General features: G+C 41.5%; 2 protein-coding genes across 5 annotated transcripts in view; one reads left to right on the plus strand and one right to left on the minus strand.

Moving 5' to 3' along the window:
• AMPD3 (adenosine monophosphate deaminase 3) overlaps positions 1–13,002 on the plus strand; it is a 56,376-nt gene extending 43,374 nt beyond the window's left edge. For all 4 annotated transcript variants that reach the window (XM_077321794.1, XM_077321793.1, XM_077321795.1 and 1 more), the window contains 4 exons: positions 977–1,097; positions 3,829–4,002; positions 6,735–6,845; positions 7,463–13,002. In XM_077321794.1, coding sequence (XP_077177909.1) covers positions 977–1,097; positions 3,829–4,002; positions 6,735–6,845; positions 7,463–7,639 — 583 coding nt within the window. In that variant the 3' untranslated portion in view covers positions 7,640–13,002. The remainder of the gene's footprint in view (positions 1–976; positions 1,098–3,828; positions 4,003–6,734; positions 6,846–7,462) is intronic.
• Positions 13,003–13,543: 541 nt separating this feature from the next.
• Positions 13,544–25,114, minus strand: RNF141 (ring finger protein 141). The gene is made up of 6 exons (XM_077321796.1): positions 24,941–25,114; positions 23,064–23,270; positions 22,145–22,253; positions 20,818–20,999; positions 18,278–18,385; positions 13,544–16,349 (listed from the first exon to the last, which is right to left on the minus strand). Exons 2-6 carry the CDS (start codon positions 23,204–23,206, stop codon positions 16,199–16,201), a joined length of 693 nt encoding a protein of 230 aa, XP_077177911.1. The 5' UTR covers positions 23,207–23,270; positions 24,941–25,114; the 3' UTR covers positions 13,544–16,198.
• Positions 25,115–27,818: the final 2,704 nt, after the last annotated feature.

The following is a 27,818-nucleotide window of genomic DNA, read 5'->3' on the forward strand; positions in this document are numbered from 1 at the left end:
GGGTTTTTTAATGAGGGAGGGAGTGATCACCAACTGTTCAGGTTAGGTTTTTCTAATCTTCCATTCTGGAAATTTTACTATCTCCCGAGATGCAGCAAATCTGTTGGGGAGTGGGGGTTGGGAATGCAGTCAGAAACTCAGCTGACTTCCCTTCTTTTCTCCCCATGTTTGGACTGTAGAGGAAAACTTGTTATTTCCGCTCTCCCTTTTGCAAAACACTAGTTAAAGCAATGTGTCTGTCCCCACATAGCTTGAATGGAGGGGAAAGAGCTCTTTCTCTGCCTTTTGCAACACAGAAATCAAAATCTTTTCCACTCTTCCGTTTGTAATTTCACTGTGTAGATATTTTGCTGAGTGGGTAGGCTCAGAACCTAACTCCCAACTGATCCCTCAGCTGTGAGTCAGCTTTAGACCCATAGGCAGATGTTCAAGTGTCTTGATAAAATCTGAATAGATCCTTTGTCTGTCAGACAGGTTTGCTGAAAGATTCACAGTATCCCTAATATGTTCCTCCTTTATCATATCAAAAAACATTTTCTTGTTTTCTTGGTTTACTTTTCCACTTAAGGAAATAAAGCTGATAAGACTGAGACTATGTTTAAATTTGGTGTGGTGATTTCTCAACTCTATTGACTTCTGTGGGAATGGTGGAAAGGGTTCCAGTAAGTAAATTCAGCGGACAGGGTTTTTCCATGTATTATTATGTTTCTCAGGTGTCCACTGTATAGCCAAGGTCGGTGCTGTATTATTGCTCATGGAAAGTTCGTCTTACAGTTCCAAAGATATGATCATTGATCCACTGCTTGGGTAGCTTTGTCATGACCTCCCTGAACCTTGCTTTATTCTTTGCCTCTGATGTCCACTGCTTGCCTCCTAATGGCTGTTGTGTGTCTAAATAAAAAGGTTTTATGACTACCCAGGCACTTCAAAGGAGGAATGCACCCAGACCTACTTTTTCATCTGAATTTTTTTTAAGGGAACGAGGCATGAGCACATTTCTATTTCGACCTCATTGTGGAGAAGCTGGGTCTATCACTCATCTGGTTTCAGCCTTTCTAACCGCAGACAATATTTCCCATGGATTACTCTTAAAGAAGGTACTGTACTTTATCATTCATATAATATAGAAAATGAAGATGTAGAGTAGGAAAGGCAACAAAATATTACAAGATGTAATATGCAGGTCTTCTTGAATTTTGCCTTATACGCAGAGAAAAGTGAGCTATATTCTGTACTGCACCATAGTTTGTCATAAGACTTTCATGTACACAACTGTATCTTTATATGGAAAAATACCAGAAGGAGCTCAAAAAGCATATGGAACACAATCCAAGCCACAATTAAATTCAGTAAAGCTATAATCCCATTCAAATTTTTCCAGGGCAGTACACTGGGATTTACTTCAGAAAATTTAATATATACATAATTGTTTATTGATATGTTCATTATCTTTTAGAATAAAAATACTAACATTGAGAAATCCACCTTTTAGAAATTCAAAAAACCATATGTTAGCAGTAACAGGATTGGATGGTGCTAGGGTGCTACCTTGTTCAGTTGTTTAGGATTTCTTTCAGTTACTTAAGCCTGAGGCTGTGGACAGGATCTTTGGAAGTTTGAGGCCTACCAATTACTTGTATGATCCTTGTCCTTCCTGGTTACTCAGATCTTCCCTGGAGGGCTGGCAGATCAGGTTTTAGAGATAATTAATTCTTTAAGAGAGGGAGTGTGCAGAGGTGGGGGTCACCCCAGCCTTGAAATAGACCATGCTGCATCCACTTCTAAAAAAAGCTACCCTTGACTCAGGAGATTTAAATAATTATTGAGGAGTCTCAAATCCTTGAAGAAGATGATTGCATAAGTGATGGCTGGATAACTCCAAGCTTTCCTGTATGAGGCAGATTGTTTAGATACCTCTTCCAGCCTGGGTTTAGGCCTGGTTATGGGATTGAAGCAACCTTGGTCTTCCTGGTGGATGACTTGCATTTAGGGTTGGACAAAGGGAGTGCAATTGTGTTGATTTTCCTGGACCTTTCAGAAGCATTCAGTACTATCAATCATAGTATCCTTCTGGGACTGGCTATGTGGACGGTGCTTAAGAGGCAACGTTCTGTGGTGGTTCTAGTCCTCCCTGGAGGGTAGAAGGTGGTGCTGAGGGACTGCTGTTCAGCCCCTTGTGTGGGGTCTCACAAGGTGCCAGCTTGCCCCCTGTGCTCTTTAACATCTATATGAAACTGCTGGGTGAGGTCAACAGGCTGATTTGTGATCAATATGCAAATGATGCTCAGCTGTATCTCATACTTCTAGCTGTTCTCAAAGATGCTGTAGAAACTCTTAACTCTTGGAGGCAATTTTGGTTGATGTGGGCTAATAAAGTGAAATTTAATCCTGGAAAGATAGAAATGCTACTGGTAGATGGGATTTAAGATGCTGACTTGGAATTTAAAGTGTTACTCATTCTGGATGGAGTTCCTCTCCTATTGAAGGAACAGGATCTGGGGTCCAGTCCTACTGCTGGATATGCAGGAGCTAGCTATAGCCAGGAGTGCCTTTTACCTGCTTTGGCTGGATAGCCAATAATGGCCTTTCCTGGACAGAAAAGTTCTGGCCACTGTGATGTCTTGGCTAATATCTTATTAGCCTGGCCTATTGTAGCCCATATAGTATTACGTATTAGCAAGTTCTGATTCTAACGGGCATCACAGCGCAATCTTCCAGAGCAGCAGCTTTCTCAGCTGCATTTTCTCCAATAATGTTCTTATTGCAGAAAGCTGCAACCAGCTTTATCCTTATCCATGGTTCCTCTATATATTTGTGAAACAGCCTAGGGGGTGGAATGTCTCCGGCTGTCCAAGTTGGAATAGGGCCAATCAGGGTGCAGCCAGCAAAGTTGGCTGCACTGTGATTGGTCCTGCCCCTACAGCTCCTGCCCTCTGTCCCTGGACACTAGCCTCTTTGCTCTCAGATGCGCCTCAGTGCCCAGAGCCAGCAGCAGGTAAGGGGAGAGGGCCCCGGGCAAAGGGTGTGGTATTGGTATTCTACCTATTGGGGATCAGACAGCTTTTTGGCATCTCATCAGGATACCAGGATACCTTCCTCCACTGATGGAGATGGAAACATTGGTCTTACTGTGAGAGTTTCTTCTCATCAGTGGAGTAGAAGGTATCCCTTCCCTCTTACTTGGGAAGAGGAATTCTGGAAGGGGACCACTAGCCATTTAAGGTATATTGTTTTCCTTAAAGGTTTTCAAGTTTTATCTGCATTCTGGTCTGTGATTGTATAAATAAATATATTTTAATATTGTTTTCTTCTCAAGCATAAGGGAACTCACCTCAGTGTGAACTTTACAAGCATAAACTGAAGCTTGGCTTCTAACTGGAAGTGGGATTACTGCAGAAATAATTTGTATAACATTTTCTGTAGAGCTAGTAGGGGCATTTCAGGATATCTTTTATTTCACTGATAAGAAAAAAGCCCTCAATGTTTTGTTTGTTTCTCCTTCTGCTGCTGCTGTGCTAAATTGACAGTTTAGTGGTTACATATGTCCCTGTATGCCAACTGCAGTCCTCAGGCTGTTACCCCACTTAAGGCTGTCCATCTGGCATCTACCTGAGGCTGTGTTTAGGTTAACTAAACAAATACTTTTAAAATGTTCAAAGAAACTGCATGTGGGCAGTTCTCTCCATTTATAGGGAAGAGAAAAGGGTAAAAACATTTCCAGATAATAGTTACTGCAGTTGAATGGTTTCCATTTCCTCTAATTGAGTATTTCTTTTCCTGTTATCTCTTGGCGTCAATAAATAATGCCTCTCTGTTATTTTTGTCCAGAGTCCAGTTCTCCAGTATCTTTATTATCTTGCACAAATCCCCATTGCCATGTCTCCTCTTAGCAACAACAGCTTGTTCCTGGAGTATTCAAAAAACCCATTACGTGAATTTCTACACAAGGGTCTCTGTGTTTCTCTGTCTACAGATGACCCTATGCAATTCCACTATACAAAGGTAACAAAATGAAAGTAATTTTGTAGCTAACTTTATTTGAAATTTAATGAATTAAATATTTTATAGGCAACTGAAATTAAATAAGACAATTGCATGCATGGTTACTTAGAAAGATGTATTCAGTGAGACTTTAATGGGATTGCAATCATAGTCCTGGTAGCGGCTATTTTGGGTTTCAGTTTTAAACACTGATTTCTTGGCTATTGATGTCTCTTATTTGGGGTAGGAACACATAACACAGGGTTAGAGGTGATTTCTAAATCCAGTATTTTTTGTGTAACTTATCAATCTTTGTTAGAGGATCACAGCTGTATTTTAAGAAATGACACATTCTAGTCCCCATAGTTGCAAAAATCAATATATATTTGTGGCAGCACAAATTGCCAAAATTTGCAGTTCCTTTCTACCTGTGGAATTGGTCAGGAAGCATTGAATAGCTGTCCTAATTGAGTCTGTTTAGGAATAAATGAATATTTTTACTTGGTTGGTAAATCTTTTTACCAAAGAGCCAGTGTGGGGTAGTAGTTAGAGTGATGACTGAGATTGGGGAGGACTAGGTTCAAATCTCCACCTTTGCTGGGTGATCATGGGCCAGTCACACATTCTCAGCCGAATGTACCTCACACAGCTATTGTAAGAAAAAGATGGAGAGAAACATTAGGTACAAAGGTGGGATATCATTGAAGGAAATAAATTGTTACATGAGACAGCCTTTTTTATTTGCCTGCTTGGCTAAGGAGATAGTACCTGACCTGGTACTAGGGTTTCTAAGGTTTCTTTTTCTTGGTCACTTCACTGTCTGTAAATGGGTAGCCCACATAAATGGCAGGATCACACACTGGATTGGGTTTCTTCTCTGATTAAGGTAGTGATGATCTGATGCTATGATACCTTCTTTGCCAAGGTCAGATGGTTACCTGGTGAACTTTAGAAGATTTGGGGGGAGTTTTCTGTGGCATGGCTGCTGTTCCTTTGAAAGTCAATCCAATTCTAGATGGTTGTTTTTGCTGGGAGAGATACGGGTGAATTTTCCTGGACCTGTTAACTATGGTACCTTTCTGGACTGGTGGATCAAAGTGGGTTTCAAGGGTTCTATTTATTTGGTTGCTTTAGTCTTATCTGGCTGGTTGGTACTAGGAGGTAGTGCTGGTGGATTGCTGCTCATCCACATATTACTTGTGCTATAGGACAGAGGTAGTCAACCTGTGGTCCTCCAGATGTTCATGGACTACAATTCCCATGAGACCCTGCCAGCAAATGCTAGCAGGGGCTCATGGGAATTGTCGTCCATAAACATCTGGAGGACCACAGGTTGACTTCCCCTGCTATAGGGTGCTTCAAGTTATGTTTCCCCCTATTATTAAACATATAGATGAAACATCTGTGAGATGCCATCCTATAATCTGGAATGGCTTTTGTCACTGTACTGATGGACATAACTTTATTTTTCCTTTTCAGTAGTCAGTTGCCTTGACTTGGGTAGCCCAGAAGCTAAGCAGGATTGACTCTGACCATTATTGGAATGGGAGATTTCCAAAGAACACTAGGGTCATGATGTGGCATCCCATCTCCAGATACCTTTTGTCTGGTTGCCAGACAACCCTAGGATCTTCTGCCTATACTATACATGTGCCAACAGATAAATAATAGCAGTTGGTGACCTTCCAACAGCTGTTTTGGAGGCAGCACTAACTTGGATGAGGGTTAGTAAAGTGATGCTCAACTTAGACAAGCATGAAATACTGTTGCTTGTCAATATTACTAGTCAGGATATTAAAAAGTCAGCTTGTTCTGGATGGGATTGCATGTGTGCTGAAAGAACAACAAATCATAGTTTGGGTCACAATTACATTTTTTGCTACAGGTAGACATTCAGTTTATTTGTGGCACATAGTGCTTTTTTGTTAATTTGGCAGCTGTATCCCACCCGGAAAAGGGAGATATGACCATGATTATCTACTGTCTGGTCATAACCCGATTTGATGCACCGCACATGGAGCAGCCTACAAGGAATGTTTAGAAACTTCCGGTAGTGCGGATGAAGCAGCAAAGTTCGCTGACTGATGCATCTTGTGTGAGAACATATCTCACTAGTCACGAAGGATCTGCACTGGGTAACATTTCATTTCTGAGCATAGTTCAAGTGCTGACACTGACCTTGTCATGTATGGCTTTTGAGGTATCTTAAGCAGGGGCTTTTCCATATAGCTTTGCCCAAGCATCAAGATCTGTATTGGGGACCCTGTGATTGTGATGTGGTTGGCCATAATGGCCAGGCATTCTACCCTGTGGTTGCTCTTCATTAGGGCAATTCCCTCCCCTTCACAATAAGTCTGGTACCATTTATGTTATGTTTAATTTGTCTTATGTTTAATGTGCCAGGTAAAAATATTTTTATCCTGGCTTGTAAGGATTAGAATGATGGGATGGGGAGAATATGGCTTGGGTTTCGTTACTGATATGCTGTTTTTCTATAATGGACTTTTATGCAAAACATTTTTTATGCATCTGCACAGCCAGATAGGGTTTCCAAGGTCACAATTATGAGAACATTATTTAAAACAATATATAAAATGCAATAATAGCTTACACTAGAAATGTTTAATAGTTTTGTTATTGCTGCTTTTTGTTTGTGTACTTGTAATCTGTGTACTAACTGAGAATATTCTAGTACGTCATCTCAAGAACTGTACAGATTTCAAATGGTCATACTATTTTTAATATATTTGAAGGAAGCCCTTATGGAGGAATATGCCATAGCAGCTCAAGTGTGGAAACTGAGTACTTGTGACCTGTGTGAAATAGCAAGGAACAGTGTACTACAAAGTGGTTTGTCAGATAAGGTAAATGTCATTTGCTGAAGGAATACTTGTTCTGCTTTATCTGTATTCTCTTCTGGAATGTGACTGCAACAGGAACTTGGGATCCTTTTAAATAATTTTCGGGAATCAGAGAGTTAAATTTTACATGTTTAGATAAAACTGAATGATTCATATAATAGAAAGCAGTGTTGGTAGCCCAGGCTAGCCCAATCTTGTCCAGTCTCAAAAGCTAAACATGCTCAGGCCTAGTTCGTTTGGACGGGAGACCACCAAAGAATATCTGAGTTGTTACTCAGGGGCAGGCAATGGCAAGCTACTTCTGAACAACTCTCGCCCTGGAAACTTACGGGGTCAGCATAAGTTGGCCACAATTTGATGACTCTGTGTGTGTAAAATGTAATAAATCCTTGGGTTGCTTAGAAATAAGTGAAGACATTACAAAAGCATGCATAAATGTTGTCTTTGATTTTATGCCAAACAATATCTGAGATCTACAAAAATTCATTCTGGAACTGGAGTTCATTGAAAAGGCTAAAGACTGCCATTAAAATATTATTTTGATCCCCAAAGGAGGAGGCTTCTTCCTGACCGACAGCTGAAGTATATTCACTTGCTTTCCTTATCTGTTCTATCCTTAGGAAAAACAGAAATTTTTAGGTGTCAGTTATTGCCATGAAGGCCCTGAAGGCAATGACATTCGAAAGACAAATGTTGCACAGATTCGGATGGCTTTCCGGTATGAGACCCTGTGCAATGAGCTGAGTTTCTTATCTGATGCAATGAAGACAGAAGAGATTTCTGCACTCTCAAATTAGTCATAGCTCCAGTATCATGACTGTGTACGAGCATAAGAGAGAATCTGAGAATTGACAGGAAAGAGCTGCAGGGGGCCAGAACTTTCAAGCTGTATCAGTGGATGCAGCAGATCCAGTTTCTGCAAGCACTGCATGCAGGTTGGACTGCTCTATATATCCTGATGTAGACTCACAAATATATTCTTTATGCTGCACCTGGGACTTAAAAGTGCACTCTGGATCTAATATTTATAGTGTTTGCATCTGGGCTATACGTAACATTCTGCTTGGAAACAACAAGGATATGGGGACAGCAGCTTCTGGTAGCACACATGCCAAGTCTTAGAGGCAATCAGATGTCTGCGGTACTTTAATTCCCCATTAGACTATAAAGCAAACAATGTACACAATAAATTATGGGTTTTTTTAGAAATAAAAGAATATGACCAAAGAGCTACAACAAGAAAATAGTAGGAAAACCTATTCAGCACACTTGTCTACATTTTTAAACTTCTCCCCTGCAAATTTTGTAGTTTTATTAAATACTTTAAGAGGGTCTTTTGGTTACCGGCAGCCAATCCTGTGCTCATGGTGGCTGAGTCACATTTGTGGTGCTGTGGGGGGCACCTTATCCTAATTGTTTAATGCTGTAACAAGTCTTGAGAACTATATTTTGAGCTGGTTTTGAATAAGCAGCACTGAAAATGAAGGTATTTCACATTTCTCCTGTGTAGTGGTATTTATGGGTCAGTTCAATTGAGAAGAGAGAGTACTGGAGACTTGTGATGTTACAAGAGTATTGGTTTGTTTTAAAATATACAAGTTGAGCTAGGTGTGGGATCAAGCAGAGAAAAATTTGGTTTTATGTTTTTAATGTTATCTATTTTATGTGGTTTATTAATATTGTAAATCATCTCGAGCATATCTGAAGAAAGGTGTCTAATAAATAAATATTTTAAATAAATAAAACATTAGTTCCCCAAAGCATAAGGACCTCCTTGTAGACCCTTAAACTGTTTCTTGTAGTCAGTTCATAAATTATCCTGCTCCTGTCTGTGTGCAGATTCAAACCTGCCAACCTTTTCCAAATCAGAATCTACACTGGTCTTAGGTTCCATCTAGGCAGGCTAGTGAGAAGCTCTTAACTGGCCTTGCTTGGAATGGCTTCTCATATTTTTAGTAGTTGCACAAGCAAAACAGAAGTGAATGTAGAACTAATTTTGAGCCTAGTGGCACCTTTCAAACCAACAAACTTAAATATAGTTAATCTGAAGTACATTTTACGTGAACAGTAAGTTCAGAACCTTATCAGTGAGTAAGTGTATATACAATATAGTAAATAGTTTGTACTGATTAGGAAGTACATTTTTTCTGGAATAGATTTTGGAAAACTTTCACTTTCATCAACATTTATTACAATCAAGGGATTCGCCGACAATCGTTTACCAGCATGGTTTATGTACGAAAATAAAAATATAGAAGGATTAAGATTCATAGCTTTATAGGTGTAATTATTAATTATACACAAAATGTTAAAATGTGCAGAATATCTGCTTTCTTTTGGTCATAGCCTTAGCACAGAATTTGGCTACTTTCGATTGAGATAGTCTCCAAGGAGGAGATACGTATAGAATTTATCAGCTCTTCCTGGGAACTTGCATAGAATAGGGATGAGATAAGTGGAATGAGTGCCTTTGTAAAATATGCAGTATAATGACACATATTCCACTGTTTGGTTCCAGACTGCATCCACTCAACAGGATCCCAGTTGTTGAGGTTGGAGATGTATAGATTTGTTTGCTATCAAACTGTTTCTCAGGAAAAGTGGTTTCTAGTCCTGCATCATGAGTTATTTATTTTAATTAAATATTTATAGCCTTCTTTTCCTTGTGGTCCAAGGCAGCTTTAAGGTCATAATTAACCGCTGCAATTTAAAACCAATAAAATAAATCCTATGCACTGCCCCAGAACACTGAATTTTATGCCCCATTATCAAGCCATTGTGAATAAAATGGCCTTGCAGTGCCTAGATATTTCTAATGATGATTGCTTCCTTTAACACCTGAGGAAACCTGTAACAAACATAAGGCAGTTTATATTTTAACTATATTACACTCTGCACAAGCAATAACATCCTTTTGTTAAGATCATAAGAGCTCGGCTGGGTCAGACCAGTAGTCCAGCACCCTGTCTCAAACAGTGACCAACCAGTTTTGAGTAAAGTATTATCCTTCCTGAATCTACTGCTCATCAACTTCATTGGCCCAGAGATCTAGTATTGAGGAACAGGGATAAAAAGTTCTTTCCACTCCGCCTGTGCATAAACCTCTTAGCATTTCTGGCATTAGTTGTCTCTTTTCTAAGGTCCTCCAACCTGCCAGTTACCTTGGTTACTATCTTTTGAATTTTTGCCAGCTCTGTGATGCCGTAATTATATGGTGACCAAAACTGCACACAGTAAATTTTTGTACCACAGATCTATTTAGGGTGGAGAGCATAGTATTGGCTTTTTAATTTTTTCATCCATTTCCTAATAATCCCCACTAGAGGGGTTGCTTTTTCACTGATGCTGCACACTAGGTTGACATTTTCATGACCCCAAGGTCTCTTTCTCTTAGTTCAGACCCTATTAGCAAATATTTGAAGTTGCAATTCTTTTGTTCTAATGTATATCACCGTTAATACTTATCTGCACTGAATTTTATTCACCATATTGTCATCCCATTTGTGATCTTCCTGGAGTTCTTCAGCATTGGCCTTGGTTTTCACTATCCTGAATAATTTCCTGTAATTTCATACTTGACCACTACACTGCACACCCCTTCCCCATTCCAGATCTTTTATGAATAAAACACCAGCCCCAATACCAGTTCTTGTGGGACCCCACTGCCTACTTCCCTCCATTGTGAGTAGGGAAGACACTTGCTGATGTCCATTAAATTAGTTTAACACTATTGCTAAGATTCATAATTATAAGGAATTTGAGTCATTTTTGTTTTTGTTTGAATTGGATTTGGATTTGCTTGAAGTTATGTTCCTCTTAATAAAATGGTAAGAGGATGCTGGGATGAGCTGGGACTCATCACCTAACCCAGTGGTCCCCAACCTTCTTATCACCAGGGACCAGTCAACACTTGACAATTTTACTTGTGGCCCCGGGGGGAGGGGTAGCCTTTTGCCAAGGGACGTTGCTGCCACCGCCTGAGACCCTGCTCCACTTGCTTTCCCGCCAGTGCCCCTGACTTCCCGCCGCCCACTGGGAGGCACTACCAGCAGCAGCTACGCAATGCCATTCCTAGCGGGAGCCCCGGCCATGGCGATCTCTGGAGAACACCAAAGGTGAGCCAGCAGCAGAATGGCAGGGCCGCCCCCGAGGCAGCAGCTGGGGAGGAGGAGGAGCTGTGGCCCTGTACCGACTGATCTACAGACCATTACCGGTCCCCAGACCAGGGGTTGGGGACCGCTGACCTAATCAAATAGGAGGCTGTCCTGGCTATTCCATCCCTGATTGGCTGTCTAACAAACGTCCAATCAGGAGGGGTGTCCTGCCCCTTGCTGCTTCTCCTTCCAAATTCTTCCATATGGAAGAAGTGCCAGTTCAGAGTAAGGTAGGCAGGCAGCTGCAGCTGGGAAGGAGAGTGGAGGGTCATGGACTACAGCCAGGGGCACTGGGTAGGAATGGCAGAGCCCCTGCCAGTGCTCCCACTGCTCCAAACAGTTTTGGCTGCAGCCTTGCCAGGGCTACACAGGGAGGAACGGGATCCCTGCCAATGCTTCCCCCCACCATGAAAAGGCTTCCTGAGGCCTTGGTGGGGCTTTTGGGAGGTATGGAGGGGAAGCCAGGGTGGGGGAGGGGGGCCTAACACCCATTGTATTGTTAGATACAACAGGCTTTGTTGCTAGTTAGATATAATTGCAGAGAAACTCATCTCTGCATTTTGGTTCTGTCATGTAGTATAGGGGTAGTCAACCTGTGGTCCTCCGGATGTCCATGGACTACAATTCCCATGAATTGTAGTCCATGGACATCTGGAGGACCACAGGTTGACTACCCCTGATGTAGTACATATAAGGAAGTTCAGAAGTTGTGCAATTTATCCCAGTTATATGGTTTTTAACTGGAAATTATATCACTATTTTAATATTAAATCATTTGATTTCTCATGACAGCTTGACTAGAATTCTCAGGATTAACTATATCCTGTTCTCATTAAGCAGTGTTGTTGTTGTTATGTGCGAAGTCGTGTCCGACCCATCGCGACCCCATGGACAATGATCCTCCAGGCCTTCCTGTCTTCTACCATTCCCTGGAGTCCTTTTAAGTTTGCACCTACTGCTTCAGTGACTCCATCCATCCACCTCATTCTCTGTCGTCCCCTTCTTCTTTTGCCCTCGATCGCTCCCAGCATTAGGCTCTTCTCCACGGAGTCCTTCCTTCTCATGAGGTGGCCAAAGTATTTGAGTTTCATCTTCAGGATCTGGCCTTCTAAAGAGCAGTCAGGGCTGATTAAGCAGTAGGAAGGGCCTTTTTAGAGATTTCATATTCCAAGATATTTCTTTTCTGCAAGCTTATTAGGAGTCCCTTTGTAGACGGCCATTAGCTCACATCCAATATATTAGGTAAATCTGTTACTGTAAATCAATTACTTTAGTGAAATCGCTGCCTGTTTACTGTACCTTCCCCAGAACTTAACAAGATGTTTTTATTTTGAATATATGATATATTGATAACAGCAAGTCCTCAGCAGTTCCATAGTTCTTAAATATTTATACTTCCTGCTTCATTACTTTTGTATTACCACTTAGAACAAAGAAACATGCCTCCTAATGACAAAGGATTCTAAACATTTGAAAGTGTTAATTTGATTTCTGATTTGATGAATGATGCTTGAGCTCAGTGTCTCCAGGAATGCTACTATTCTGCCATTCTACTGCAGTATTAAAGAATGACTTCTGCAGTTATGTTAGAGGCACTGATAGTACCTACTTCAGAGGCATGGAATTCTCCATGGATAACCATTTAAAAGCTAGCTTTATTGGTGGGGAAAAGAACAAGATTTTTTTATCTGGCAAGATTATTTGAGGCTGTAGTCAAACATGGAACGAGAAGTTCACTTATTTGTATGTGATTATATTTCCAACCTTTGAAGCAAATAACAAAAAAATATATACACTGCCTCTCTGCTATTCCTTAGGCCAACACTTCTTTTTCCTGATTTAAAATTTATTTCAAAAGCAAATGTAGAGCTTGTCTCATTATGTAGAAATGACAGATTATTTGAACATGTATTTTTCCTGACAAAATACTGAAAGTATATAGCATGTAAATCAATACCATACAATCAGGAATGTTACATAAAGCACATTAAAAATGTCTTCAGAAATACATGGTCTTGAATTTCTTTGTATATACCCATAGTGGGCAACTGAAAGCCATATCTGAATTTGAAATGCTTTTAAACAAGGGCAGGTAAAAGAACACCATTCCAATGATGGTATAACCTTTAGTTTCCAAAGGAAAATATAGTTCAGAGTAACAGAAATTTCTAAGCATACAGAAAGACAGCCAAGCATGCCATAGCAGGAAGAGGGAGAATGAGGTTCATAGCATGTATTTCCCAAGCAACGAGATACATAGAAAGGATCTCAGCACAAAAGGGAAATATCCTAAAGATGAATTCCCTGGTATTTGGGCACCAAAGTCTATTTATTTAGGTTTATATCATCAAAGATTCAGGTAATCCCATTCAATTCCTGGGTAAATCTTGGTTAGTTTTAATCCATATTATTGCAGGAAGCAAGTTCAAGCCTTGTTTGCTACTCACTGGTTCTATTAAAATGAGTGGAACTGCCTCCAGTACAGGCACTTTAGCTTCTGTAGCCAGAGCTTAATCTTGTTTCTTGATACAAGAATCAACAAGGATGGATAGAACTCCATGTTTATTGCATAATAATCATAATATACATTGAAAGGCCTGTAGCTGTTAACATCTTTATAAAATCTGAACTATTTCACTAGTGCTAAAATAAATATTTAGAATGCAAATTTCTTCTGCTCTGAACAGCAACAAAACAAGATACTGAATTTTGTAGAAGTCAGTTCTAAACCCCAACATCATGATCTAATTAATCAAGTTTTCTAACATTGTGACACTGTCATTCTACACAATGAAATGGTGTTCTAAACAATTCACGAGAGTCCCTTGCATTTCATATACATCCTTTTTTAGCAAGAGCAACTTCTAAATTGCCCCATGTGTCCACAACCCATAAGCAAACCCCTACATGTTAAAATCCATTTTGTTCCACATACTCAGAAGTATTCTTTTCCTCTCGCAGCCTCACAGGGATCCATCTTTAATGCTAAAAAGAGAAGGTATAGTTCCAATATGTTGTGGGGAGAGAGGAGACATGAGTCAAACTGGAGTGACTCTCTAATTTGCAACATATATTAGAAGGCACACATTACAGTACTTACACCACTAAGTGCATTTATTAGTTTAAAAAGCTATACATCATATAAAGTTTACATCCATATTCACTTTACAAATATTTACAAACTTACTGGTATACAACAGCTCACGCATGTGCATATATGCATATATACACACATGTGCCATAGTTTAAAATTTCTCACTTCCCTGCGTCAATCCAGTACGTATACAGGATTTCTAACATGAAGACCTGTCATGAAAAACAATTTGCAAATTTAATTACTTGTATTACTTACATATAAGACTGTAGTTAGAAACCCCTTTATAGCTGGATCTAAAATCTTCCTTAAATAGGAAAGAAAAAGCAAGAATGGTTTATTTTGCTTGAAATACCTAGTACTAAGAGGCACTTGCCAATAATACTAATCCCCAAGACACATCTTCAGGGCAAGTATAAGCAACTTCACCATCTTCTCTAATGTTGCTGTTTCCTTTAAAAACAAGTTACAGCAAGCAAATCATTTTGACTTGAGTTCTGATGGTGTTCTGGAATGCATCAGCTTGTTGCAATCTGCCAGACTTTCATGAGAATGGTGGTCCAGAGGTATTAGGCATCCACAACTGTTAACAGTGACCACCTCTAGAAAAAAATTGTTACTAGATTCTTGCCCCACAAAACTTGTGTTGATTTAAAGTCAGTTTATTTCTATACTGCACACACTTTTTAAAGTACAAATTAAAAGAATGAACTGTCACTGCGGCTGAGTCAATTGGCCTCATGGAGCCTGCAACTAATGTAGCAGAACCAGGTGCAGCTCCCAGGAGCTACTGCTGCAGTCAAACCCATTATGGCTCCTGAAGTCTGCCACTACTGCTTAGCCCAGCTCAGTTCAGCTCCTAGTCAGTTGTCTCTTCGCCCTTTTTAATTCCCCTGCTATTGTCTCTGGGCCTCAAGCGGCTCCCCAAGTTCTTATGCCTTATGCACTTTGCAGAGTCTGCAACAGCTGAGCCTGACATGGCTTCGAGGGTTCACTGGTGGCAAGGGTAGCCCCAGTACAAATTACACACTCTGCATGCAGCCAGTGTTGAAACCAAAAAGCTCCTGGTTTCTCTCCTTCTCCCTCCTCCATCCCACAGCTTCCCCAGGAACTGAGGAGAGGTGGTTTTGCACAGGCACTGACAGCTTCATCGGGGGAAAGTAGCACATACCCCCACCCACTTTCAGTCAATTTTTAATTTTTCTGCAAACTTGGGGCAGGGGTCTCCCAAGTCTGGATAAAAATCTTTAGAGATGGGCCCAATCTACAGATTTATGTATCCACACATCTGCCCTCATTTGAAAAACAGATTCCTGTTACAGGAAAGCATACCACAGAAAGGAATCAAGCACCATCTATTTGCTTTAAATACCTTCTTAACGTCGTACCTGCAGCTAAAAGAAACCAGACTCGTAACTAATACCACAGAATACTTTAACCCAGATATGTTTAATTGGAAACAAAGCTGTAGGGCTTTCTGTGATCAGCACACACATTTATGAAAATGTATAAAACTGTGACCATGGTCATGGATTTTAAACAAGTCTATACAGTTATTAAAAACTGACTAGAAGATTTATTTTTCTTGAAAAGTGTGAAAACCTAATAATCAGAATACCCTTTGTTAGAACACAGGAACAAGTGATTTAAACATGTAAACACTAGAAGTGGTGAAAGTTTGCCACTAGGGGGCAATGTACGTGACTAAAGTTTCAAACTGGAATTCTAGTCATTCCTATTCACACAAGCAGGCCCACACAAAGGAGGATTAGTTTGGATGTTAGACAACAGGCCCTCAAGTAATTATCTAGACTAGTATTACAGTTGGTACTATGGCTTGTAATTTCAGTGCAAGCCATCTCAGTAGAGCAATGCCAAAAATACCAGCTATGCCAGTGTCCCATAAAGCATCAGTAAATTCTTAATGTATCCTCTGAAACAGAGAAATGAACATTAAATGTATAAATGCATGTAAGCTGGACTGCATGAACACGTGTTCATTTTTAAAGAACATGAATTTAGCTTATTTAAATCAACACAATGGCCAAACAAAGAACAATGAAGCTGAAAGCTTAAGGACATTTCACGATTAGGATGAAATGTTAGGATCACGGCCTATGAGGTTGGCCTGCCTCATCCACCATGTTGAGTATGTAGGAAGCAATATCTTCTTCTGTCGGTGCCTCTGACACCACCCAAGAATCATTTGCTGCTGTCACCTGCAGACGACATATAGGGCAATTTCTGTGATGACCGCTCCTGTATAAGGAATCCAGAAAAGGGTGAAGAATCAAGATTGCTGTTTGTATTGAAGATATCAAGACCACCTTATCTGTCAAGATACACTACAAGAGTAACAGAAGATGGGCTGAATGGCTGGAACCAATGAACTACTGCCTCTGCATTATCCTTAAGTCTAATTGTAATGACTCACATGTTCTTATAAGCAATGTCTTGAAAACAGACCTTAAACCTACTACCCTGATTCATCCTGAACCATTTTAGTTCCTTCAGCCTTTTTGTCTCATAATCACTTTTAGACTTTCAATCACAATTGGAGCATTATGGAGTCTTCCCAGGGTAACATCTTTCTTACACTGTAGTTCTTTAGCAGTACTGAAAATACTGGTGGCTCTCTCTTTTATAGCTTAAACTACTATCCTTGAAAGAGAATTTAACACAATACAGTGCTGCACTACCATGGCATACACACAAATCACATTCATCTTGCAAACCCCCACAATACCTACATTCTAACCACAGAATTCCATCAGTGCAGAGGCCAGAGATTGTTTGGATTCCAATTTTTTTTAGTGTAATTGGCAATACTGTTCATCTTTGTCATCTGAACAGACAAGCAGCTGAGCTGTAGGCATTTAAAGCAGGTATAAGATGCTAAACTTTAATTTCCAGAAGCCTGCATTATGTAAAACTAGATTGAAAGCCCATTTTACTCAGCATAAAATGGGCGCTAGCTGGCAGCGGCCTGGCCGCGCAGAGTCCCTAAGGGTAGGGCTGGACGGCGTGGCACGGGTGAGCGAGGGCGGCCGCGGCGTCGGTAGGGCCGCAGAAGCCTCCCTCCCCCTTCCCCCCCCCACGGAGCACAGAAGGTGTGAGCGGGGCCGGGGTTGCATGGCGGGGAAGCGGCCTACCGTCGGGTGTCTGTGGCGACAGCAGCTCCTCAGCGGGCGGGAGCGCAGGCGGGCCTGAGGCGGGCCCGCGTCGTTGCGCAGGCGGGCCTGAGGCGAGCGGCCATGTTGCGGGCCGCGCGGTTGGTGGCAGAACTGCGGTGGCGGTGGCGTGGCTCTGAGAGCACGTCACCACATTTTGGAAAGTTGTGTGGGCGGCGGTGGCGAACGGCGTAGGAAGTGGGGTGGCAGCGGGGAACCCGCGGAAGGCAGCAAACCGGAGAGTGGTAAGTGGGGTGGGGGGGTGGGAAGGGCGGGGCTGTTGGGGGCTGGGGATGTCGGTAGTGGAGGGAGGTGGGAAGGGCGGGGGCTGTGGCAGACAGGAACAGACGCTCAGGGTGGGGGTGGGAAGGTCTGGGGTTTAGTATGTAGGCGCGTAGCTGGGGCAGGGCAGGCGGTATGGCGAGGGGAAGTTTATTCCCCGGAGGCCAGCGCCGTGGGGCAAGGCTCCTGGCCGGCCGCCATCCGCCAAGGATGGCGGTCGGGAGGAGTGTGGAGTTAGCAGCGGCCTGTCCTCAAGCCGGGCCAAGTGGCCAATACAGAGGCGCGCTTTGCGCACCTCCCAATTGGCCACTTGGCCCCGGATTCCCACTTTGAGGAGCGAATCAGGAGCCGCGAGTTTTTATCCCAGACAGGTCCCGCCCTAATTCCTCCCCACCAGCCCTTACTGCTTTATTTAGTCCAGTTTAAAGATGTTTGCCCAGCTGACCAGTACTACCTTAAAGACTAACAACATTTGTGGCAGAGTATAAGTTTTCATAAGTTACTGCTAGAATGTACGTACAGGATGTTCGCTGCCTCCACAAAATGTACTCCACAGCACATGTATCTGCCACAACCAATATCTACCCATTGACAATGCCAGGGTGCATTTTCATTTCAGTGGTTGGCAGAACCATTTTACTTCTACCAGTTCCTTTATTATGGGGAACTGAACCAAACACAAAAGGATTATTTCACAATATAAAGTAGCCACACAGTCCGTTTCAGGCACTTTACCATTTATCAATGCATTTCTGGCAAAAGCTGTGAGCACATGGCAAGATCAGATCAGCACGTCCATCCATGCAGATGCAACATTCTTCCTCATCAGTCAGCTGTTTCACCCTACAAGGCAGATAACACTATTACTCACAATTATGGCAAATCAGACAAAAGAATATTTAAGCCTCTTTCGATGGCATGTGTACCTATAACAGAGCAGTTTAATTTCAATCTTGTCTGCTCCTTATTTGCAAAACAGAATATCATGTTTGAGCTAGTTAAGGTTTTTCCACAAATCTTCTACATTGGAGTCACTTAATGGCCTTCCAACAGAACTTTCCAGATGCCAAAACATAACTGGTAAAAAGGGGAACCAAGTCACTAAAGGCAGAGTTACAACTGTTTCTCCAACTGGTTTAAGTTCATTTAGACCAACACACTCCATATTTATTTTAAAAGCAAGCCCCTACCATAGCTAGTAACTAAGGATACTTTGTTGACTCCTTATGCTCCTTTGCTATTTGACAAGATGTTCTAGTTAAACTTCATATCACAGGTCAGTTCTGTAGCCATTTAAATAAAGTAATGTTAAGCAAAATACATTCTACATATAGCAAGATTAATAAAAAATGCACAAAGCCTATGAATGTATTCAGATATGATTACAAACCGTAGTTAAACAAAATGCAATGGCCTCACGAATGAACACAGCTTTTTTGCTGTACCTACCCCCACTTGCTCCTGCTACCTGCCACTTTTAGTGCACAGAACATGACTGAAAACTTTCCCATTTGATCAAGCTTTAATTATGATTTCTGTATAGAGATCTCACAACCTAGGGGGAGGCAGAAAATGAATTTTATTTATTTGCTGGATGTTTAGGCGGCCCTTCTCTGGCAATAGTCTTGGATTGGTTAGCAATGCTTAAAACCACATACACAAAACTATTTACAATTAAAATAACATTGGTTAAAAGCATACTCCAACACTACTCCCAAAGCCTGGACCCAGTCTGCCTAAGGCCTTGAAAGTTAAAACCAAGACCTTGAACCTAATCTGAGAAGCAACCAGCAGCTGCTGGAGAACAGTTCGAATGTGGGCTCTCCACAGGGTCCCTGTAAACCGCCAAAGTGGTGCAATTGTACAGAATATTGTTGGGAAGCATAGCTGTGTACATGCCCACCAAGGGCCCCTTTCTCATCCCATCCAGGCGCATCACTGGCAATTTTGGGAGGGGTGGGTGGGTAATCATGACCACATATGGTCGTATCATTGACACATGTTTAACAAATTTTAAAAATATATTAAAAATTAACTCTCACCCATGTGGGAAACCCTTCCAAGGCTGTCAAGAAACTAGGGTTTCACGAAACCCTGGTTGAGAAAGACTGATCTGCTAGGTCAAATGCTGCTGTGAGGTCTAACAACACAAGCTGCTGGCAGCTCATTCCACCAAGCTGGAACCAGGGAAGTAAATTGGCTATCAGCCCCACTCCATTCTTATTAATTTTTTTCCAGAACAAATACTGGAATCACAGGGACATAGGGAGAACATTCCTATAAAATATTTTGTTTGGGAATAAATGAAATGCTTAAGACAAGGTTTTATTCACTCAAAGTGCACAATATGAAGATAGTAACACTGGAAATCTATAATGGTAGAGAATGAGAATTCCTGGATACACTGTAGACAAATACAGCATTTCCAAGGACATGTCCATGGTTTAAATGTGAATAATGTATCCAGAGTTAATCCGATATAATGCATACAATAATACACGACTAAAGAGTTTGATGTTTTCAGTGTTATATGGTCTATGCTTTCCACAATCTGTAAATGAACCCAAGATTCAGGAAGGCATGACCATGCAGTGCAGAGCAAAATACTAACTTAGCTTGGGGTGGGGGAGAAGAGTCAGTTTTCAGCAACTGGTGCCTTCATTTTCCACTTCCCTATCTGTGTTTCACAGTGGCTTGTTTAATATACAGTTGAAGCTGAAATATCTCTCTTAATTTGTACAATGAAGATTGGTGTTAACTTAAAACAAAGGCAACAGATGCAGAAGTCAACCCCCCTTACCATGACAGTGTACAGTTGTCATACACTGTGGAGAAATTATTTGATTCCATCGTGATTTGATCACCCATGGGGATCTCCTGCTTCTCAAGCCACCAGTGTACCTCTAAGAGATACAACAATGCATTGTTAGGAAGATGCAGATCCTTCACACATGTCATCCAGGAAGTAGTTACCTGGATATTATGTAAGGGTATACAAGTTCTACAGTTGCCTTATTCCTTATGAATGCATTTCTCCTTCATTAGCTTATGAATTCACTACATCAGATTTCCAATATATGTGTATCTTTGCATTGAAGAACAGATGGAACAGGTCATGTCTAGAGGAAAATGGCTGAGACCCTTCACAATTCTAAAGGATTATAAATTTTGCAATCAAGAAAATTGCGGAATACCCAAAATATGCTTATGCACATGACATTTCAATAAATATACAAAGCTAAAGCGAACAGAATTTCCTCCCTCATTGTACTAACCTTCCCATCCAAATGCTGGCCTGACAAGATGAAACAGACGACAAAACCTCTGCAGCTCCTTCTGTGTCAGTGGTCTGAGAAAGAATACCCGATGCTTGGCTTGTGATATCTTTATAAAGCTGAATGAACTGATATAGATTCATGATTCTTGATGCTTCAACAATGCCACTTGTCTTGTTTATCTAACGTATACAAAATTTGTAGCAATTTTTAAAATTGTTTCATACATAAATCTACATAAAGAAGACATGAACTAACAATTCTAAAATACTGACACACAAAGCAAGCATGACAACATCTGCAAACAATTACAAAAAGATCAAGACAGTACTTTCACTCACTCACACACACACCTTATCCATCCATGGTTCCTTTATATATTTGTGAAACAGCCTGGGGGGTGGAACTGTCCAAGTTGTAATAGGGCCAATTTGCTGGCTGCACCCTGATTGGCCCTGCCCCTGCAAGTCCCGCCCTCTGTTCCTATCCTCTTTGCTCCCAGACGCACCTCAGTGCCTGGAGCCAGCAGCAGGTAAGGGGAGAGAGCCTTGGGCACAGGATACTGGTAGAGGGCCTGCTAAAGAGGGCCTGCTGCCTACTCAGGATCTCTGTCCTGGGCCAGCCCCCACCTGCCCCACTTGATCTGGATGCGAGCTGCGGCCCAAAGCCACCTTAAGCTACTTGGCCAGGGGAGGGGAACAGGCTTTGAAGCTAGTGTGTGTGTGTATACACACTATTATAATAATATTACTATTATTAGTATAGTATTACTATACTATATTAATAGTATTACTATACTATATTATAGTAATACTATACTATAAGTACAGTATTATTGCTATTATTATGACCAATGGGATTAAATTAATGCAAAAGAAATTCTGTATAAACATCCAGAAGAAGTTCCTGATAGAGTGGTTTCTCAGCGGAACAGGCTTTCTCGGGAGGTGGTGGGTTTTCCATCTTTGGAAATCTTTAAACAGAGGCTGGATAGCGTCTGACGGACAGGCTGGTTCTGTGAAGATTCCAGGGGGTGGCAGGTTACAGTGGATGAGCGACTGGGATGTGAGTGCCCTGCATAGTGCAAGGGGTTGGACTAGATGACCCATGAGGTCCCTTCCAACTCTATGATTCTATGGAATTTTAACATAATTTTGTCAAGCAATAGAATCAAACCTTAACCAGCAATTTTAAATTATTAATTTTAGGTAGTTCTTAATTGGATTTTTTGAAGTTTATTTGTAAGCTACCTTGAGCTCCTATAAAGTAGAAAGGTAGCTAATAAATGTCTTAAATAAATAAACGTAAATGGCTTTGATAAACTTACCTTCGTACACACCACTCGAACAGCTACCTTCCAGAGTGCAGAAGAGTCAGATCCTGGCTGCACCTCAAATAACAGATGCTTGTCCTGACCGGAAGCTAACTTAGCAGTTCTGAAATAATATAATAGTCATTTACTATTACACAACACAGCATAGTGAATGTACAAAACACAAATCAATTTGGCTTACAAATTGGTATAATCATTTATCTTACCTTCTGTTTAGCTATCTAAGTTATCTCACATTCTGTCTGACATATTTATGTTGAGCTTTTTGGAGTATACAATTTATTTGCCATTAGAATCTGATCAATCTCATTTCCACAACTACTGCAGATACCCTGATGGAATTTTATAAACATTAACATTTCAAAATAGCATAAATATGCACATTTGCTAGTTGAATATTAATGGCTGGATATACTTTAGGTGTGTGGAATGAATGAGTTGACAGGGGTTTGTATCAAGCACAGGGTTTAATATTTAGCATAGATCCCACAGTGCTGCTATAAGAGTGCTTAATCTTTCAACAAGAAGAGTTGGTTTTTATACCCCACTTTTCACTACCTGAAGGAGTCTCAAAGTGACTTGCAATCACCTTCCCTTCCTCTCCCTACAACAGACATCCTGTGAGGCAGGTGGGACTGAAAGAGCTCTGACAGGACTGCTCTGTAAGAACAGCACAATCAGGACTGTGAACAGCCCAAGGTCATCCAGCTGGCCACGTGGGGAGGAGCAGGGAATCAAACCCAGTTCACCAGATTAGAAGCTAGTGCTCCTAACCACTACACCAAAAGGGCTACACAGGTTAAACAAACAGAAGTCGTCAGCAGCACATCTCTCTACTTGACAATCTGCTAGGCATATATGCATTATTAAACATCAAGTCACTTTATGTATCAAAGAATCACAAAAATCTTACACATCATTAAGTTCAGCAACTCTGCCCAAAAACTCCTCATATGTCAGGAAGCCACTTTCTCGAACAAGAGATACATGTTTGACTACTTTTTCTGGTAACTTATTAATAACTGTGTGTGTCTGGCTTGAGAGCTGCTGGCCCATGATAAAATTCTTCAGCTCAGCATTCAGGAAGGAAGGAAGGCAGCTTCATTCAGTTGGGAAGTTTCTAATAAATACATTTTTAAAAGTTAGTACAAAGTAATTAGAGCACTTATCTCCTAACGTTCTTTAAATTGCTAGCTAGCTAAACACTAACATCTGGGGATGCCCTGCTTCAAATTACAGTTGATTCTACAGGTACATCAAGTAACTGCAATCTTAACTACCAGGCAAATGTAGTTAATAACCCAATAAAATATGTAGGGCTTTAAAAAACACCCACAAAACCTTCATCTCAATTATTACGTACATAAAAATTGCAACATACAACATCAATTACTATAATTCATTGCAATCTCTCTTTTAAAACTCATGTAGGCTGAAATCCAGCACCTAACAGAAAGGGAATTTTCACGATCATTCAAGTTAAGCCATTCAGAAAATAACAGTACACAGGAAAGACTGATGGAGGTATGATGAGAGTGGAAGCGCACCACTACGAACTTAAAAACACGGAAAATGCCTCTTAATGATATGAGTGGTGCAGAATACACTGTAATTTGCACTGTAACTTAAGCCAGACTCTTGAGTTTTCATTATTTAAAACAGTGCACTCCCTATATTTCACAATTGCAGTACAAGGCCATTTATACTACCAGTGCTTATTATGAGCACTCACTGTATAATTTTGTAAACTTACTTTGACAGCACATGTTGAACCTAGATTTAACAAGCAAAAATCTTATCTTGATTGCTATTTATGCTTGCCAACAGTTGAAGAATTATCTGGAACCGATTCATCGGTAACTGAGCCCTAGGTGTAAAGCTTATTACATGAGGCAAAAATCTTTAGCTGATAAAAACCATACCTTATCTTCTTAGCTGAAGCTACTAATCTGTGTGAAATAATCTTGTGATCACATTCAAATCCTCAATTCTATGTGAGGAACATCAGCTACATCTGTGACTTCTCTGTAACTTACTGCAATACTATTTATTTTTTACCAAAACAAACTGCCATCCTAAGCAGTTATACCCATCTACTGAAAACAACTGGGTTGGATGACACTGCATGACATCTATTCCTCTGGAATGAAGGTTTTAGTTCTCCCTGGAAACAGGAAGGGATTAAAAACAAAATAACACCACACCCCTAACTGCAGAAGTATGGGACATACGTGCTATGAGCCCATTTTGGAGCAAGGGCTTAGAGGACGTTTGAACTTGTTAAGACTCATTTTGTTACTGCCTGGGAGAAAGGGGGGGGGGGGGAACCAAACCACTTGGTTTAACACCAAACCAGGAAGCCTGGGTCCCGAAGTGGCCGTAGCTGCCCCCCTCGAATAGAAGACACACAGACAGGAACGCATAAAACTGGAAGCTCCAATACGAGGGATGTGGAGCCTTGAGCCTGCCGGCTGCTCCAGAAGGCCAGAGCCACGCGCGACATGCAAAGGTCCCCCCCCCTCCCCTCGGCGGCTTCGGGTCTCTGCCGCCAACCGGAGAGGATGCCACGCCCCCCCACCCCGCGCGCTTCCCCTGAGCGGCACCCTCCCCACCCCACCGCCCTCAGCCAGGACAGAGCAGGGGGGGGGGGTGGAGTGGAGGCGTCCGTGAGCCCCACTTCGCTGGTTTCAGAGGGGGGCAGGGCGGCTCTTGCTAGGTCCCTGGGAAGCGGGGGGGGGGCGACGGCTGCCCAAGGGAGACGTCCGGAGGAAGCTCCGCCAGCGGCCTCACCCCAACGCCCCGGCATCCTGCTCCGAGCCGCAGCCCTTCCTTTCCTCCCGGGGGGTTCCCAGGCCGCCCTCTCGGCCTTCTCCGGGCCTCTCCCTCGCAGACGGCCGAGCGCCGCGAACGTTCGACATCTGGACCAGCTCAGTTCCCGTCGCGTGGCCTCTACGTCTTCCCCCCGCCCCTTCTCGCGCACCTTCGTCGTTGCCGGGAAACCGAAATTGACCTTTGAGTGGGGTGGGGCTGCTTTGCTTTCGCTGAACTGTTTTTAAGGAAAAAGGACCACTTGGCAACAATGGGAAACGAAGTCTAATTGACTTGTACTGGCAAAAAACTGAGCTCGGAAGCTTGCTGGGGGATATTGGGCTTTGCTTGTCTGAGAGTCTGTTTATTCTAGCAGCTCTGCCTTGTAGATAACGCTTGGCAAGAGACCATTGCCTTGCAAATTCTTAGTCCTTATCCCGTAGGGCGTAGATCAAGCCGTTCCCAAACCAAATGGGTGTTCGGGAGATTCTAGCCTGCTGTAAGACCCGGTCAGACCAAGGATTGATTCTAATTGCATAGTTTTGCGCTGTATTAAACTACAATGCCTTGATGTTAGGAGAGTTAGATTTTTCTCTATATTCAGTGCCCAGCCTTCACTTCCTACTTCCATCTTCCCTTCCTGTAGTCCTTACCTACTTGCACCTTCCCCTTCACTGTCATAACGGCAAGGCTTGTTTAATTTGGAGGAAAAGTAGGGCTTCCTGAAAGCCCCTTGGTTTCCTTCCACCTTTTGACTGTAGCAGCAACATACACCACATTGCATTCTGCCCATGTTCCAAAGCACTTCCCCAAGTATTACTACTTACAGGGGAAAAAATGGCTTGATGGGTGGTTCGAGCTGATTGAAATGAATTAAATATTGCAAATTCTACTAGCTAATTTCCCATCAAAAGACAAAAGTGGATGTTCACTTAGTAACCAAAACCATGGTGATCTTCAGGTTTAAAGCCTCATCAGGATGACTTGGTCCATCTCAGGAGCTTGGGGAACAATCTGTTTTTGGACTACAGACTTCCAAGTTGGACTACGGTCTGATTATTTCATATTAGTACATCTTTCGAATTGACATCCAGTGGCACCAACCCAGTGTTTACCATGATTTGATGAAACATACTTGTTTTATCTTGCACCAATAATTGTGCTAAATAAGCTCCTTGTCTAACCTCTTCACCCTAGCAAGCAAACCATGTGCTAGAGGCAATGATGTTTCTTAATTCCATGGCTTAGTTGAATGTGGGAATGTTCTAAGTGTGCAGGTCATCATTTCCTGAGTTAGTTACCCATCATTTTATGCTGAACAGTGCACAGGATAATCAGTAGTGCAGAACAAAGTTTCTTTCACAGGCTTGTTCACTATTGCTGATATTCTCATGGATGAAATCATGACAAGCTTCTAAGGAACTTCAGCCGCCTCGAGCCTTCGGGGGGAGGCGGGGTATAAATATAAATATAAATATAAATATAAATATAATAATAATAATAATAATAATAATAATAATAGCTTTCATGGCACATGGTTTGCAAACCACTGACATACTAAAGCATGGAAGAGACATACACTGAAGACGTAATTATGGCAACTCTATAGTGTTACATTCAAAATGCTGTATCTGAGACAAAACTTGGCTTAACACTTTGGCTTAACATTCTTGCGTATTTCCTGAAGAAAGTACACAGTCCAGCCTCCCCCTTTTCATAAAGGTCAACAAACATCTGTAGCCCAAGTGTGGGAATGCAACTGATATTGTTATTAAATGAATGTCAGCAACTGTCATGTTCTGGGGATGGAACCAATAATTATTTGTATAGTCATTTCAGGTATTTCCTGTAGATAATGATTCCAAGGGGTAAAGTAAACTAGATTTAATTTTTGGATTGTCATACAGGCTGCAGAAGTAATTGTTATGCTAAGAAGTGATGCAAAGGTCTATCACTGATGGTATTTTTTTATCAGACCAAAACACTTTTATGTAGAAGATCATTTGGTCACCTTGCTGCTTTTTGCTGTTATCGGAAGATTCCTACTGCAGTGTTAATTCAATAGTAGTAAGTGTTCTGCCCTGCTTTATGTGCTTGCTGAAATTGTAGTAGTTGGCTTTTTTCAACGGCTAGGTCTTTTTTTAAGCTACAAGTTTTGCCAGCATGCAGGGCTGTTGAGAACCACCATAGACTCCCAGACAAAAATTCCATCTGCTTCCCCACCACCACCATATGACCCTGATCCAAACTAAATATCATAACAAAACAACTTGGCTGGCTGTTAGCATACATCTATAATAACAAAAGGATCCACATGTCCACCTGTCTGTCCATTTGTGTCACGCAAAGCTCATCAGGTGAGTCAAAATTGGGCCATCAGCTTCAGGGTGATCACAGGAATTATAGGGCCAAAACCAAAAGGAATTGGAATATCTTGGCCCAGGTTATCTCTTGAGCTATTTGCAATGGAAACTTAGGTTGTGTAGTGATTGGAATGTTGGACTAGGATCTGGAAAACCAGGTTCAAATCCCCACTCTTGCCATGGAAGCTTGCTAGGTGATCTTGGGCCAGTGACTCCCTGTCAGTATAAGCTTTCTCACAGGGTTATTGTGAGGATAAAACAGAGAAGAGGAGAATGATGAAAGTTATTTTGGGTCACCTTTGGAGATAAAGGTGGGATATAAAGTTAATTAATTAATTTCTTCATTTGTTACCATTGAGGCAGATTAACATACATGTTAAGGGTGGAAGATGGAGAAGCACTGCTTACTACTATGATAGATTATGGGGAAACATCAATCCCTCTTTTCTGTCTGTAGCATTAACAGAGGTGTGCTGCCATTCTACTTTCCAAGTTGG

This window comes from Paroedura picta, chromosome 2, assembly GCF_049243985.1.
Source record: "Paroedura picta isolate Pp20150507F chromosome 2, Ppicta_v3.0, whole genome shotgun sequence".
Taxonomy (NCBI): domain Eukaryota; kingdom Metazoa; phylum Chordata; class Lepidosauria; order Squamata; family Gekkonidae; genus Paroedura; species Paroedura picta.

What these genes read in the sequence shown, in the direction of transcription:
- RNF141 (XM_077321796.1), bottom strand. Translation starts at nt 23,206, where the DNA reads ATGGGCCAGCAGCTCTCAAGCCAGACACACACAGTTATTAATAAGTTA. An exon ending in TTCGAGTGGTGTGTACGAAG is followed by an intron (nt 21,000 to 22,144) that starts GTAAGTTTATCA and finishes TGTATACGTTAG; the next exon opens with ATAAACAAGACAAGTGGCAT. An exon ending in GCCAGCATTTGGATGGGAAG is followed by an intron (nt 18,386 to 20,817) that starts GTTAGTACAATG and finishes TCTGCCTTGTAG; the next exon opens with GGTGAAACAGCTGACTGATG.